This window comes from Emys orbicularis, chromosome 8, assembly GCF_028017835.1.
Source record: "Emys orbicularis isolate rEmyOrb1 chromosome 8, rEmyOrb1.hap1, whole genome shotgun sequence".
In the NCBI taxonomy this organism is placed as follows: Eukaryota; Metazoa; Chordata; order Testudines; family Emydidae; genus Emys; species Emys orbicularis.
In genome coordinates, this window is record NC_088690.1 from 31,367,550 (window position 1) to 31,382,652 (window position 15,103).

Sequence of the window (15,103 nt, forward strand, 5' to 3'; positions counted from 1 at the left end):
CTTCACTTAATGGGAATCAAAGCCAAAGAACTCTGTGTGCCTGATCACAGTTTGAGCATTTGCACAATATTTATTAAGAAAGGCATCTCCTTTATCATCTCAAGTGGGCAGAACATGGAAGATCATAGCTTTTGTCCCAATTTGACCTGCACTCCCCTAAAAACAAACACATTTATTCCATATATGGACTGCACATGGAAACTGTAGGTGTTTTAAAATAAAAAAAAAAAAGTTGGAAAGTTGAGTTATTTTGACCTTTCAGCCTTAACTAGGGAATTAAGGTCATGACTCAGTTGTTAAATGGTGACTTACAATGCTCTCTCTCATTCAGCAATTTCAAAATTGCATCTGTAATAAAAGTAGGATAACTTATTAATGGGGTACTGAACAATATTTAACTCCTTTTACATGGAAGTACAATGTGAAAACCCCCACTCATGCAATGTATCGGAAGCGAGGGCTACAGCTTTGTAAAGCCACAATTTGATCCTCTCTAAAGGGATATCACCAGTGTGCATGAAGACACAGGATACACAAAAAATCCTGTGTGTGATGGGCTGGAAATAAACTAATATTGCCACTCACCTGGCACAATTTAGTGGGCCTGATTATTATACCCATTTTACACTTAGTGTAATTAACAATTCCACTCAATTTACATCATCATGAGCCAGATGAGATTGTCTCACTAGAAACTATGTATTTAGAATCTCTGGCATATTGACAAGAACAGAACTCAGGCTGCTTAGACTCAGACAACAATAATCCTTATTTTGTTGTAGCACTTGAGAACGAACCCAACTTAAAAATGAAATGAAATCAGGTCCCTCAAAAGTAGAATTAGAAGGCATTTTATGCTTTGAGCTATAATCATTCAACTACTCTACTGTAGATTCTTTAGGCAACTCAGATAAAGTATTCAAAGTTTTTTGTTAAAATTCTTCTCCCTTACTTCTTCCATCACCCATAAGTCTATTGAGAAAGTGAACAGTTACAGGACGCTGAGGCTTTAAGAGACTATTCTAAAATTGAATCTTACATTAATACTAAACATCTTTAATATTCACAAACAACTTGGTTTTACATTAGTTTAAGGTTGCTCTAATCAATAAACTAAATCATAAAAATTAGGAAATATAAAGTTAGGTTCTAAAGTCAAGTTCCTCAAAATTAGGAAATGCTAGAATAATGTTGCCCATACGACCTTAATTTGACCTCCTTGTGAGTATGCATTATGATAGTCTAATTATGTGATTGTTTTAACTTCACAGGACTCCCAATACACTCAAATCTGCTTTGGCGGTGAACTGGGGTTGTGCAGTGAAGGGGTGGTCTGTAGGACCTCATTTGTTGTGAATGAGGCAGGGGACTGTAGGAAGAGAAAAGATGGTCTCTGTAAGGGCAGTTGAATGCCACCATGTTCGTATGTGATGTTAGACAAGTCACTTAGGATAGGTCAATGCTGCAATTAAAAACCTGTGGTCGCCCGTGTCAGCTGACTCTGACTTGTGGGACTTAAACTAAGGGGCTGTTTAATTACAGTGTAGACATTTGGGCTCAGTCTACAGCTCAGGCTCTAAGACACTGAGATGGGAGGGTCCCAGAGCTCAGGCTGTAGCCCGAGCCCTAATGTCTACACTGCAATTAAACAGACCCCATAGCCTGAATCAGCTGGCATGGGTCAGCCACAGGTGTCTAATTACAGTGCAGATATGCCCTCACACAAAACTCACCCCAGTCACTTCTGCATGTAATTAAAGGCAGTATCAAAGTGCATGCACAAAGGGGCTGAATTAAGGTTTCCTGGGCAACATTCATTCTGGCATTTCCTAACCTTTTCATCCTTAACTGTATATTTCTTTTTTTATTTATACATGAGAGCAACCTTAACTAGTTAGTATTTTTGTGAATGCCCTTTGTTAAATAGAAAAAGTATGTGCTATTTAAATAACAAAACTTGTCTTCTCTGTATATTGTATTGCTACTACCTTTCTGCAGCTCCCTATTTCACCACTCAGTGCAATATTGACAAATATACTGAAAGTAATTAAATTGCATTCAAACAAAAAACTTAATGCAATCTCAGTTTTAATGCAACTTTTAAATGACTAGTGAGGAAACTTAGGTATGGCTTTGCAGCGTCGCTGTTCACATCTGGGCACCAATCAATCCTGCTAACTCTGAAAATCTACCCTGAAGAGATTTCTGTTGATCAGGGTAAACCATCTGATGGAAGGAAAAAGCAAAAGACTCCAGTGAAGGATCTCTTGCTGTGCTATATATGGACTGGGAAGGAGGCTTCAACTTCTGTTTCTTCAATCTCCAGAATGTGTAAGATGTGGGAAACAAAGAACAGAGAAGGCTGGCACCATCTTGCTAAATGTCACTAAATCTGAAATGCTTTTGAATCTTGTTCTGGTTTCCTTCTGCTTGTCTGCAATTTTAAAGAGGGTTTTTGTACAAGGAACTGAATTAATAGCCAAATAACAGAATCACAAATGCTATAACTACTTTAGCATCAGGCAGAAACTACAACCGGATATGAGCAGGAAGCTAACTGAAGTAGGACTTCAGAAATGCTTTAGCCTCGATTGCCGACTAACATATCAAAGAAGGCAATTTTAATAATACTTTGGGTGTTTTATTTCTTCAAAATTCTGTAGCAACATTGAACTATTAGTCCAAACTGGTGAATTTAAAGATGGAGAAAACAAATTTTCAAGCATTACAGCATGTGAAGTTTAAAATTTCTTAGCGAACATAAAAACAGGCCAAGTGGCAAATTTACACATTTTTAACCTTGTGCGCTATTACATTAAGCCAGTGGTTCTCAAACTAGGGGTCGGGATCCCTCAGGGGGGTTGCAAGGTTATTACATGGTTTGCGGGGGGGGGGTGTCACGAGCTGTCAGCCTTCACCCCAAGACCTGTTTTGCCTCCAGCATTTATAACGGTGATAAATATATTAAAAAGTGTTTTTAATTTATAAGGTGGGGTCACACTCAGAGGCTTGTTATGTGAAAGGGATCACCAGTACAAAAGTTTGAGAACCACTGCATTAAGCACTATGAGGGTGAAAAAGCTGATGTTGAATTTCTCTTGATATTCTCAGTTCAAATGGCTAAATATACCAATACATCACTAACCTATATTTTTCTGACTATTCCTTTGCCCATATTATTGGCAGCTCAGAGTGCACAGTCCAAGTGCCGTACAAGGTAACTTAAAATCTAGGTGCTGAGTTGTAAGGTTATGAACTCCCTATGGTGAAGAAATTTCCTGCTTTTGGAAAATTTTACTGTTCTCGTGCCACAACTTGCAGTCATTCATATTTGATGATTATTTAGAATAATGGAAGTGCTGCTCCACACAAGAACACATTGCTGCTTTCTTCAGAACCATGGTTCCCAAACTCTAGTACTGCATTTCCCTTACAGATTTTAGATGTTTGTGGCTCCCCACAATTAAATATTTTTTTAAAACCATCTCACTGCAACTTTTCTCAACTACATATAGTTTAATTATCGAATATGGGTTTTAAAAATTATAAACTCAAAACATGAGGTTTTTTGGCATGTTTGGGGACAGCCTAAGATTTCAGCAAGAATGGGCCTGTTCCAAACTGCATAGTTGTACAACATTTGGTTGAATCTGATCGTGCCAGATGTAAGTTGTTTTCAGAGTTTAATTTTTTTCTATATTTAGTTTTCACAGAAATCATGGCTGAAAACCTAAACTCTGAGGTAACGAAGCAGATGGAAACAGCACTTTTACAGCTTTGTCACTGAATTCTTCATACTCATGTAACAGAACTCCTGGTTTTATATTTGAAAAACTGGTCTTTAGCATGTAATCACTTGACAATTTTGAAAGTTTCTTGAGCCAAGTTACTTAAGGCTGGAATGGAGTAAACTGTTACTGAGAACGGGTTTCGAATCCATCTGTATCTGGAGATTGGTGTTCAACTCCAGGAAAATATTCATTAAAATGGGAATACAATCCAGTTTATATTTAGTCTAATAGCATTCTGACCACTTTCACTCCATCTTTAAGAAGTCTGACATGTTGATTTGTATTCCTACCTTGAAGTGTTAGGTTCAGAGCATTCAATTTATCAAATATGTCCATCAGGTAAGCTAACTTAGTCAAGAAGTCCACATTAGACATGTAATCTGCAAGGTCTCTTTCAGAGGAGGAAAGTTCTGATTGCACAAAATTCAAAGACCATTGTAACACTTTCCCATGTGACAACCACCTGACTTCTCTGTGAAACAGAAGTTCAGTGTGGTCAGAGCCCATCTGTTTGCACAGCAAATGAAAAAGTTAACTGCTTGGGATTTTATAAACCATTTTAATAAAAATGGTGGGGACTTTGTATTTCAGGTTGCAACTTCGACACCAAAACTCGGCAATGAATCATGCAATGTCCAAATTGCTGCTAGTACCACTCTATTCATGCTGCAACCTCACTGTTCTTTATGGTCATGGCTGCTGCCCCATCTTTGCAGAGTTCCCCTGTAACAGGGCCCAGGCAAGCCCCTCTATCTTCTGCCACTTCTGTGCCCACAAACCAGCCAGAGACTTCTGCTTTGGTGCAATCACCCGTGCTCTTTATTTATAGTATAAATTCCTACCACCTTGTAGCTACAGACAGCACCAGCCTCATAGCCTCAGGGACTGCTAAGGAGGCCAGCAGCTGTTCCCTATATGCCACCTAGGCCTGGGCTTACTCAGCCTGCTCCAATTCCCCTTTCCTGATTGGAGCTGGCATGACAGAGGTCTGGCTCAGGGTTTCCTACCCAGCACCCTGTCACACCCACACAGAACCGAGTTAAGACCTTCCATCCATTATGAAGGTATCAAGGATCTTGACTATTTCCTCAATGGTAGTTCAGGATGGGATTTCTTTAAAAGTTCTTCAGCTATTGTCCTGGCTTTGGCAATGGAAGCTCACTGTAAGTAAGATTAGTAAGGCTGTCTTAAATAAAAAGATAAGTACATGTAAAAGGATTTCAGGCAAACATTTTTGTGTTAGAACTTCTTTTGCTGGAGTGAGCAAGTCATCAGAAATCACAGACCACTCACTTTTTGGTGCTGTCTAATGAAAATTAATTGAATATTTTTTACAAGACCGTAAATTAAATATTCGCTTCTGGGTTGAAAACTGTATTACCAACCGCACCACTGTTAAAGAACTTTTCAGTGTTATACTAAATCTTTGGGAACTGATGCTTATAATGGGAGTTCATTTACAAAGCAAATGCTGTAGCTATTTTGAAGATAGTCTTTTTATGATACTATGCCACTCAGTTGAAAATGTGACAGATTTAAAAATCAGAAGAAGAGACACTCTTCACTCCTCCTTCCACCACTATCAAATTGGGTTAGTCTACAGGGGAAGTTACTCTTCAGAGTTTGAGCTTTAAAAACCTGGCAAATCCAGGCTGTGCAGTTCCAAGCAATGGTTTTTACACATGAGTTTAATAGGATAAAACCTTCTGAAGTATTCTTTAAAAGATCACTACAACATGATGATGTATCTTATGATAACCATGGTAAAACAATCCAATATTAGATATGAAATAACTGAAAAGTCAATCTATTTTCTTATCCAATTTGTAAATGTAACTAGTACTAGTGCTTCCTTGATTAATCACTAGGCCATTCTGACCTAGTCTCACTGGCTTTATCAAATTAGTACTTAACGAGCCAGCTTCAAATCAGAAACGTGATTTGACAGTTTCTTCAACAAGGCAGCAGACTGAGTAAGAAAGGACAGAAGGATACTCAAAATGAGTATTGAACCCTACCACTGTCATTTCTTTAATGCACTTGCCACAAACCCCAAGCAAGAAACCCGCGGCAGAGTAAATCAATATAAAAAGATAGCTTTCTTTCACCAGGGAAATCAAGTAGTACCTCATATCATTTCTATTTCCCTTTGAATATACAGCATATCCTGTTGAATAGCTTTACTGAAATGGAAACTCTTGACATACACTGTAAAGCCTTGAGCCTGCAAAGACTTGTGAACATGCTTAACTTTACACACTGTAGTCTCTATGAAGTCACTGTGACTACTCATCTGCTGAAATCTGATCTGCTCTACTCCCCTCACTCCCAATGTCTTGGATGGAGCTAGAATTTCACCAGCTGTAAGTTTAAATACATACATAAATAAGCCTTTGCAACATCAGAGCCCAAACTTGGAAGGCCTAAGAAATGAACTACCACAAAGAGATGAACAGCTTCAGAAATCCCTCTAATTCCACAACACACATTTTCAGCATGTCCCAGTATAAAATTTTATTAATCTTAAAAATAGAGTTATACAAGCAAATACATGGTTTTCTTAAACACTACATTCTAAATGAAGAAATTGTTCACTGCCCAAATTAACCTCCAGGCTGTGTTTCTATAGGGCAATTATTGTGGAATACATGACTATGAATATTGAAACATAGGGTTTCACACTGTGTTAGCTTGTTAGATGTAATTAAGAAAATCAATGTAAAGTTTTATTTTTGCATATCTCTAGAAACATTAAGTCAAGATGATAAAACAGAAGTTTGCGTGTGAAATGCTTTGATAAAATAGTGTACAAAATACTAGTATTGTGTAGATTGGAGAATTTTCTTAAACATATGCCCTTTAGTACAAGAAAGTTAAGATGATTCATTGGATACTTGAATGTAAGAATTAAGATTTCTTTAACTTCAGGTAGGATGCCATCTCTCATCACCCCCAACTGTTAGAAATTATAGTTGTATCTAGACATTCCTTGAGAAAAATGACATCTAGAGGCATATGCCTATAATATCCAACTTGGTGGTTATGTCCAATCTCAAGCATTCTCAAACTGGAAACACAATAACCCAGAGGAGTGACATTTATAACACCTGAGAAATGGTCTTGCAGCGTCTGATCATAGTTGGTTAACAGACTATGTAGTGCAAAGAACTGATGTTACACAATTAAGCTTCAAATGAGTACTAAAGTACACTGATCTTCAATGGGTAACTTAAATCTTGGCTACAGATTTTACTAGTGCAATGGTGTCCAAGGTCTGACCTCTGTAAGACATATCTTTGGAAAATAACCCCAGCATTCTCTCAGTAGGTATATAGGATGGGTTAGAGTCAGAGCTGAAAAGATTAAATGTTGCAGCTGAAAAGTAGTCACAGTGACAAGGATCCTGTATCTCCTACTAGTTTTCACAACATGTACCGCTAATGATCTTATTCTTTTCTCTTCTGACTTGTAATATTTCCCACATGTTACAAAAAAAATGCACAAAACTTTTCCACTAGTATAAAGCAAATATAGGCATTTTCCAGAATTTATGTAAAATTAATCTCATTAAATTCAATTTAAACACGGTCAGATGAAAATGCAAGGTCATGCACATTAAACCAGACAATGACTGTACTGCAATATTTCTTCAAGTATTTTCTCAGAGAAAATATTGTTAATCTGTGTGACAAACCATAAATCCTTATCCCATTGTACAGGCATCAAAGGAAGAAGGCTGAGTGGCTACAGCATGAGCCAAAAGGAAAATGCTAAAGAGAGGGGAATACCAATTAGTTCCGTAGCCTTCAGTTAATTTCTTTTTTGGAAAGCCTGCAGGTAGGAAGACATCTTAATTATTCATAATCATTTTAAATTGAGACCTGAACATAGTCTAAGGAAACTCAGAAAAATATATAGTATTTGGATAAAAGCAGCAGCAGCATCTGCAAAGAACAATGTTTTATTTTCTTGACGCTCCCCTCCCCAACTCCAAGTATGCTCTCTCTGATAGTGGCCAGGGATTCAACTATGATAAATAGCAGTGAAGAAAGCAGGCAACACTGCCTCAAGCCAACAAGTTTCTATTTGCAGTTAATTTAACCTTAAAACTTGTTATCCTGGACTCCTTTACTGAGATTTAGTTTCCTAAAGTGGAGAGTTTTCAAAACATTGAACACACAATCTCAGGGCTCTGGAAGACCTCTGCAGTATGTGTGAGAAGGCCCACTCTCAGCATCATGAATATTAAGAATTCATCTGATAATAACTATCTGAACTCTATCATACATTATCAGATTGATCATAAATTACTCCCACTAGTAAAATTGTATCTACCCAGCTAGTTAAAATAATACAATCCTAGAAATGTAGGGCTGGAAGAAACTCTCGGGAGGTCATTTAGACTGGCCACCTGTGCTGCATCAAGACCAGGTATAACATCTGACAGGTGTCTAATCTGTTCTTAAAGGCCTCCAAGAACAGTGATTTCACAATCTCCTAGGGAAGCCTATTTGAGTGCTTATTCTTATAGTTAGTTTTCCATAATATCTAACCTAAATCTCTCTTGCTGCACATTAAGCCCTTCACTACTCCTCACCCTACCTTCAGTAGAAATGGAGAACAATTGATCACTGTCCTCTGTAAAACAGCCCTTAACATATTTAAAGACTTATCAGGTCTCCCCCTTGGTCATCTTTTCTCAGAACTAAACATGCCCAGTTTCCCCCCCCCACCTTTCCTCATAGGTCTAACTCCTGCTTATATTGAAGTCCATGGTAGAGTTTTTGAAAAATCTCACTCATGGAGAAAAGATAATACAATGTTTTAAATACAGATCCTTAATACCAATCAAGGACTGCTTCTTCCCCACTGCAGGATTCTTGTATTTCTTCAGGTTCTATCTCTGGGTGTCTGTTGGTTCTTTTTTTATTCCACCCCCCCTCTAACACTGAAATGCATTATTGTGAATAAGATCTGTTCAGATATCAAGTAGCATAGCCAACTGACTTGTGTATTTTGAATTTGTTGTAGAACATTCTTGGAGTAAACATGACACATAGTATTTTAACCTCATCTTTGAGCAGTCCTTTTTGAACTACATCAGCCTCTTTTATTGGCACTCTTTCATCCTCAAAGGAACCACAGTCTTTCACCTTAACTGTCTTCAGATTTTCCAGCTTTCATACGAAGGCACTTCAATAATTTCTCTAACTGTACAATATTCATTAGATTTTTTTCAAGTCCCCACACTTAGATTTCTTGAAATCAAATACACTTCTACTGCATTCTCCGAACCCTTTTTCATGTTATGTTGAAATTAACTAGTTGCTGATGACTGCTAGGTCTCCTCCTTATTTTCATGTTCTCACTCAACTGTTCCCTATCCACAGGAAGAAAATCCAGCATCTTCCCCACTCTGAATTCGCTGTCTAGATAGTTTGTCCTTTACAAGTCTTCAGATCCCCTTTATTTAAATACATTTGACATGTGTTTTACTTAGTAGCTGTGTGAATGTTTTTCATTTTTAAGACAGGAAAAAATAACCAAAGACAGCCATTTACATATTGTAGATAAGGCTAAAATAATCACAGAACAAATAAACTCAGCACAAAATGATGGAAGGACCTGGCAGTTGTCCCTGACACAGGATGGGCCTTCAAAGAGGCTCATGTATTTAATACTCAGTATGGGAATTGGAGGAAGAGGTGCAACCTCTCTAAACCACTGAATAGAAGAATCAGTTTTTTCCAATGAAAGAATTAACTATACGAACATCAAACTATCATCTTAAGCAGCTCGCCATACTGCCAAAACTTCAGCTTCAAGACTAATGAACCTGGCATGAAGGCAAATTATCTTCAAATCCAAGGTCTTGCAATGTCTAAAGTGAAGTGTCCAGGAAGATTTTAAACACTTTGAGTGTCCGTCCAGGAATTTTTCTATTAATTCTCCTTTAACACAGTTGGAAGGCAGCAGTGTCTCCTCTAGCACAACCACACTAGCATCAAGTTGATTGTTAACTGGTATGGCACTGGCATACTGCCACCTCTTTAACTACTTCACAAATTGTACCTCTCTTCCGACACTTCAGATATGAAAATTGCCTCATCCCGTTTTAGTTATTCCTACTACCACCATAAGTTGCCAATATAACCTTCACTTCATATGCATCAGATGGATGGGGCACCATGAGAGAACTTTAAGCTAGTACTGGGTGGAAGAGGAGAATGTTTACATATATAGTTTTCCTCCCTCCTTCTATGATCTTTTCCCACTAGTATATACAAATTTAAGCTAAAACCTGTATCAATGTAATGCTATGGTTGATTCCTGTTAACTCAATGTTTTCACATCTGTTCTCCCTCTCCCACAACCTTAACACAAAAATAAAGTCCTGTTTTGTATGCTCTTTTACAGCTGAAGTGTGGCTGGCGGAGCCCCTTATAGCCTCCCACCCCCAATTCTCCACCTACCAGGCTTTGGGGGCGTAGGGAGAGAGCTCGGGACCTCTGCCTTGCAGCAGGGTGGTGGGGTAGGGTCTTCTGTCTAACTGGGAGGTGGGTCTTGTGGCTTCAGTCCTGCGGGGTATGCTTGCTGGGGTTCGGGGAGTCAGCAAGAGAGGGGCTGAAGCCCCAAGCCTCGCCAGATGCACCCTGTGGGGCTGAAACCCCGAGCCCCAGCAGGTGTGCTCTTGAACTTCTGAAGCTTGTCGTATACGGCTTGGAGGGTCAATAAGTTTGGCCGGCCCTGGTGTTGTCATGCAATTAGCGCCCATACCATCACCACATACTTGTGCAGTTTTCCTAGATCAGCTGCCTATTTAATATTGCTATGTCTGTGTGTATTTCCAGTCAAGTGAAACTTCCTAGAATTATCTTGTGAAGTGCTGACAGCTGGATTTTAGTGAATTGCAACTGACTATCAGCATGTCTTCCTTCAGTATTGCTAGAACAGATATAAAGTGAAAGCAAGAGCAGAATGGCAAGGAATTCACACAAAAATAAAGCATGTAAAGATGCTGGAATCCTTAAAGCTTACATATACTGAGTAGTCCCCTGGAGTTCACTATCTTTTGTAATAGATCATTCTTCATGTAAGATACCTTGTTTATGGTAACACACTTCTAAGGATCTCGTACTGGATTTACAAATGTTAAACCTTTCACTGCACCAGTAGGGTGAAGTCACACACAGATTTGTTACCATTTAAAGAGATAAAGAATGATGTTTAAAACTATTCTACAATAATATACAATGTATGTTACGAAAGAGCTAAAAAATTCAAAGTTGACTCACTTCAACCATTTATGCTATTCTGTTACATAAATTTTAAAATTCACTAATCTGTCAGACTGAAATGAGAGCTACTTCTGTGTGGACCCAGTCCAGGAAGTGTTTTATACTTATGCTCTCTGTTGGCTTACCAGCTATAGTAATTCCCAGAAACGTGCTGACATTTTTGAATATACTGGCACAAAGTAAAAAGAAAGCCAGTTAATTTCTTGCTCTCTCAAAACCATAGGAAGGAAACCTGCAGTTATTACTGGAATTTAGTAACATTGAAATCATTAGGCTTACTATTGTGATGTATACTTGGTATCTATTAATTTTGGATATAATTATTGATAAAGTTATTTTCAAACTGCTCTGGTTTGCAAACTATGGAGATTGAAGAATTTTTTTACATTTTATTTTAGTGTCCTTGAATACTTGGGTCATTACGGCAATAATAGCTGCTGCCAAAAACAAAAGAACAGTTCTTCCCATCTTTCATTTCTTCCCTTCCCGGCTCAAATCCCAATCATTCTTCCAGTTAACCAAAGTTGAAGAGGGTTCCCACCAGAGCTAGTTAGTAGTACCCGAGTGACCAGAAGGGCTACTGTAGAAAAACAAAAGGTGCTTGCACTCATACCTGAGCATTATCTCAGAAGCTGACCTGTGCCAAACCTTCAAATTCAGATCCTCTCTATATTGGACTGTCGTGGAATAGCTGTATTTCCCCATGACTTAAATGAGGTTCTAATTAGAGTATTTATATAAGCCTAGGAAACTTACTCCTTAATTTTAAAAAAGTTTCAGAAAGTGTTGTGAAGGTTTGATTTAACCTTACCTTTCTGGTTTCAAACTGAGCTTCTTCTTGGCAACACTCTCTGCAGAATGGATCTAGTTGATTCAAGCTAAATTGTCCAAGAAGGTTGCAAGAACTACATAGCAAGTTACTGGAAAAGCCTAGTTCTCTGCATGCTTCTGATGATAACTGCGCCCCATACACAGATATCTGAAAGTGAATAAACAATCATTACATATTTTAACATTTCAAATAATTATTTGCAGTTGTGGGAAGGGAATGCTATTTAATAGCTAGTCAGGACTCTTGGGTTCTACTCTTGATTCTACAACTAATTTGCTTTTTCAGTTTAGGTAAATCACTTAAACTCGTGTAGCATTGTAGATACGCTACAACTCTCCATTGCAGCTGTGCTCCTGAGGATGTAGCAGTGGGCAGTTTCTGGAAGCCTACTTTGCTTTCCTGCTCCAAAGCAGGCCCCAGTACAGCTGTTCTTGCATACAAGTTCAGGTGTGTGTGCATGGTCTAACACACTTCAGCTGTGGGAAAACAGTCTGGCCCCACACAGCTTTTACTGTGGACAGTTCAGCCAATTACAGTATGATTACAGCATTCATATGAGTGAAGGGAGCAACACGGAGAGAAATAAAACAAATGCTTAGAAGAAAAAAAAAAAAAGGCAGAGAATGTAATGAACCCAAAATGAGACTTGGCAATCATTGATGCATTAAGTATTATTACTCCTGCATATTTTCATTTTTCAACAGGAGAATGAACATGTTAACAGTGGTTCTCAAACTTTACTGGTGACCCTTTCACATAGCAAGCCTCTGAGTGCGACCCCCCTTATAAATTAAAAACACTTTTTAAATATATTTAACACCATTATAAATGCTGGAGGCAAAGCGGGGTTGGGGTGGAGGCTGACAGCTCGCAACCTCCCATGTAGTAACCTCACAACCTCCAGTTTGAGAACCCCTGTGTTAAAAGGTATAAATTGCCTAGGGAATCTGTAGAATCTCCATCATTGGAGATTTGTAAGAGATTAGATCAGTGGTCCCCCCAAACTTTTTACCTCCTGCACTTCCCCCTCCTCTCCCCAGAGCTGTGGCAGGGCCGCAGCTCCAGGAGGAGGGGGCCCCAGCTGGTGGTGTGGGTGGGGCCAGGAGTTGGGGCCTCAGGCCTGGAGCAGAGCTGAAGGGGGAAGGCGCTCCCTCACCTCCTGCATGGGGGCTAGCCCAGGCCTCCCCCACATTCCTCCATGTCACCTTAGGGGGACATGCCCCACAGTTTGGGAACCTCTGGTCTAGATAATACTTAGTCCTGCCATGAGCACAGGGGACTGGACTAGATGACCTCTTGAGGTGCCTTCCAGTCCTATGATTCTATAACATTTCCTCTAATGTTCTTCCTATGGTACTTTCAGTAGCTGTGTGTTTTGCAGCTCAGTAAAAAAGGATAAATATTGTATTTAATACAATCCTACATTTTTCATGCATGGGTGGATGGGGAAACTAAGTTTTTTGTGTGTTTGTTTTTTAATTTAAGCCATCACTGCTCATCAACACTATGGAAAGGGAGAAATCTTGCAGATCAGATTCAGATAGCAAGGGCAGCAGTAACACAACATTCTCCTCACTATACAACATCCATAAACCATGAGCCGAAAGGGGCAACCACACAGCCCTTTTCCAAATCCAAACCACACCTTGCTCTTGGTACTGAGAATGCCAAACTCTAACTAATACTACGGTACGGTGTCGGGTTAGGGATACATGGGGACAACATCCAGTTGGAAGGAGAAGACCAGCTCACTCGTTTCCCGAGTTACCGTTCAGCCTCCAGAGCAGCAACTTTTTAGTTATAGTCAACCCAGGTTAGAGCCGAGAGGGTAACCCGGAGAGGAGAGACTCTACCTCTCAAAACCAAATCAGAGCCACCCACCCTCCTAAACCGTATCCACCACGGGCGTGAGCCAGGGCAGGACCAAGCCCTCCCCGCGGGCGGGGCAATCAGCACCGCCGCTTTCTAGTAGGGACAAGGAGAGAAAACGGCACAGGCGGGAGCAGGGGGAAACAACGGGGGGGGGGAGGAGAAGAGAAGGGGAACGTGCGGGTATCAGTTATGGGAGAAAAGACGAGCATGAAAAGAGCCGCCCCGGCCGCTAAGCCACGTCTCTCTGTCACTCGCTGCCCCCACCCCAGCCGGCATCTCGCTGCCCGCCAGGCCCTATGGGCTTTAGCCTCCCTAGGGAGGAGTACCCACGGCAGCCCTCTCCCTCGAGCCCAACCAGATTGAAAGCTGCCCTCACCGCCTGCAGCACCGCCAGGAACCAAAGTGGCCAGTGCCCCAGAGCCATTAATCCTGTAACCGCCGCCATTTTAGTGCGGAGCTGCTCTGTCAGCGCCGCCGCCGGGAGGCTGCTCTCAAGACCCCACCCTCGTAGGGTGACCCTTCGCTGCCTACATCGAAGGAAGCAAAATGTACGAGTAGGACCCTTACACCGCCGAGGGAAAAGATTATCCCAGGGCTCTTTATGTAGAGAATCTGAAGCGGAGCTACCTGGTCCTATCCAGGGAAAGGGTTTAAAATGTAGCTGGAGGTATCATTTAGGAGCTGTAATCAGGCATCAACGTAGTAACCCCACACGGGTCCTTTTTCTTTTTATAACCTACAGCTCAACAGCGCCCAGACCTACAATCCTGAAGATTGGCAACCAGATTAACCAATGGCGCTGCGATTTTGCTGATTGCCGCGGTGCCAATGCCCAATAATATATAGATATGTGGGCCGGACTTCAGAACAGGTATCCAATGGAGAAGGAACGCGTGTGGGAGGGGCGTCAGGTCCGTACATCCATTTTATTGGGGTGGAGTATTGGTGGGCGGTGTATTGGACTGATCGGCCAATGGGATAGGGGAGAGGGTGGGGCGCCGGAGATACCGCCCAATGGTGGAGGGGCCGTGGGTAGAGCGTGTGTTTTGCTAGTCAATGGTGGGGTTTGGTGGGCGTGTGCGCGGTTGGGCGTTCGGTTGCTGAGCAGCGCACGCAGGCGGGGGGAGGGGCGCGGGCTGGGTGGCTGGCGGGCGGCCGCGGAGTGAGGCTAGTGAGGGGCGGGCTGGCGCGGGGGGCGGCTGAGACAGTGCTGGCGGGGGGGGCTCTGGAGGGATGTGAGAGCTGTGTGTGTCCCTTCGTGCGAGCTCACTGCCACCCTCGCGCGCTGCGTCCCTGCGGCCCGGCTGAGG

At 41.0% G+C, this 15,103-nt stretch overlaps 1 protein-coding gene across 1 annotated transcript in view; it reads right to left on the reverse strand.

Annotated features, from left to right (window-relative positions):
• Window positions 1–14,266, reverse strand: part of SELENOF (selenoprotein F) — a 36,585-nt gene extending 22,319 nt beyond the window's left edge. Inside the window, exons 1-2 of the mRNA XM_065409374.1 lie at window positions 14,170–14,266; window positions 11,901–12,068 (exon numbers count right to left, since the gene is read on the reverse strand). Coding sequence (XP_065265446.1) covers window positions 11,901–12,068; window positions 14,170–14,238 — 237 coding nt within the window. The 5' untranslated portion in view covers window positions 14,239–14,266. The remainder of the gene's footprint in view (window positions 1–11,900; window positions 12,069–14,169) is intronic.
• Between the last annotated feature and the right edge of the window lie 837 nt (window positions 14,267–15,103).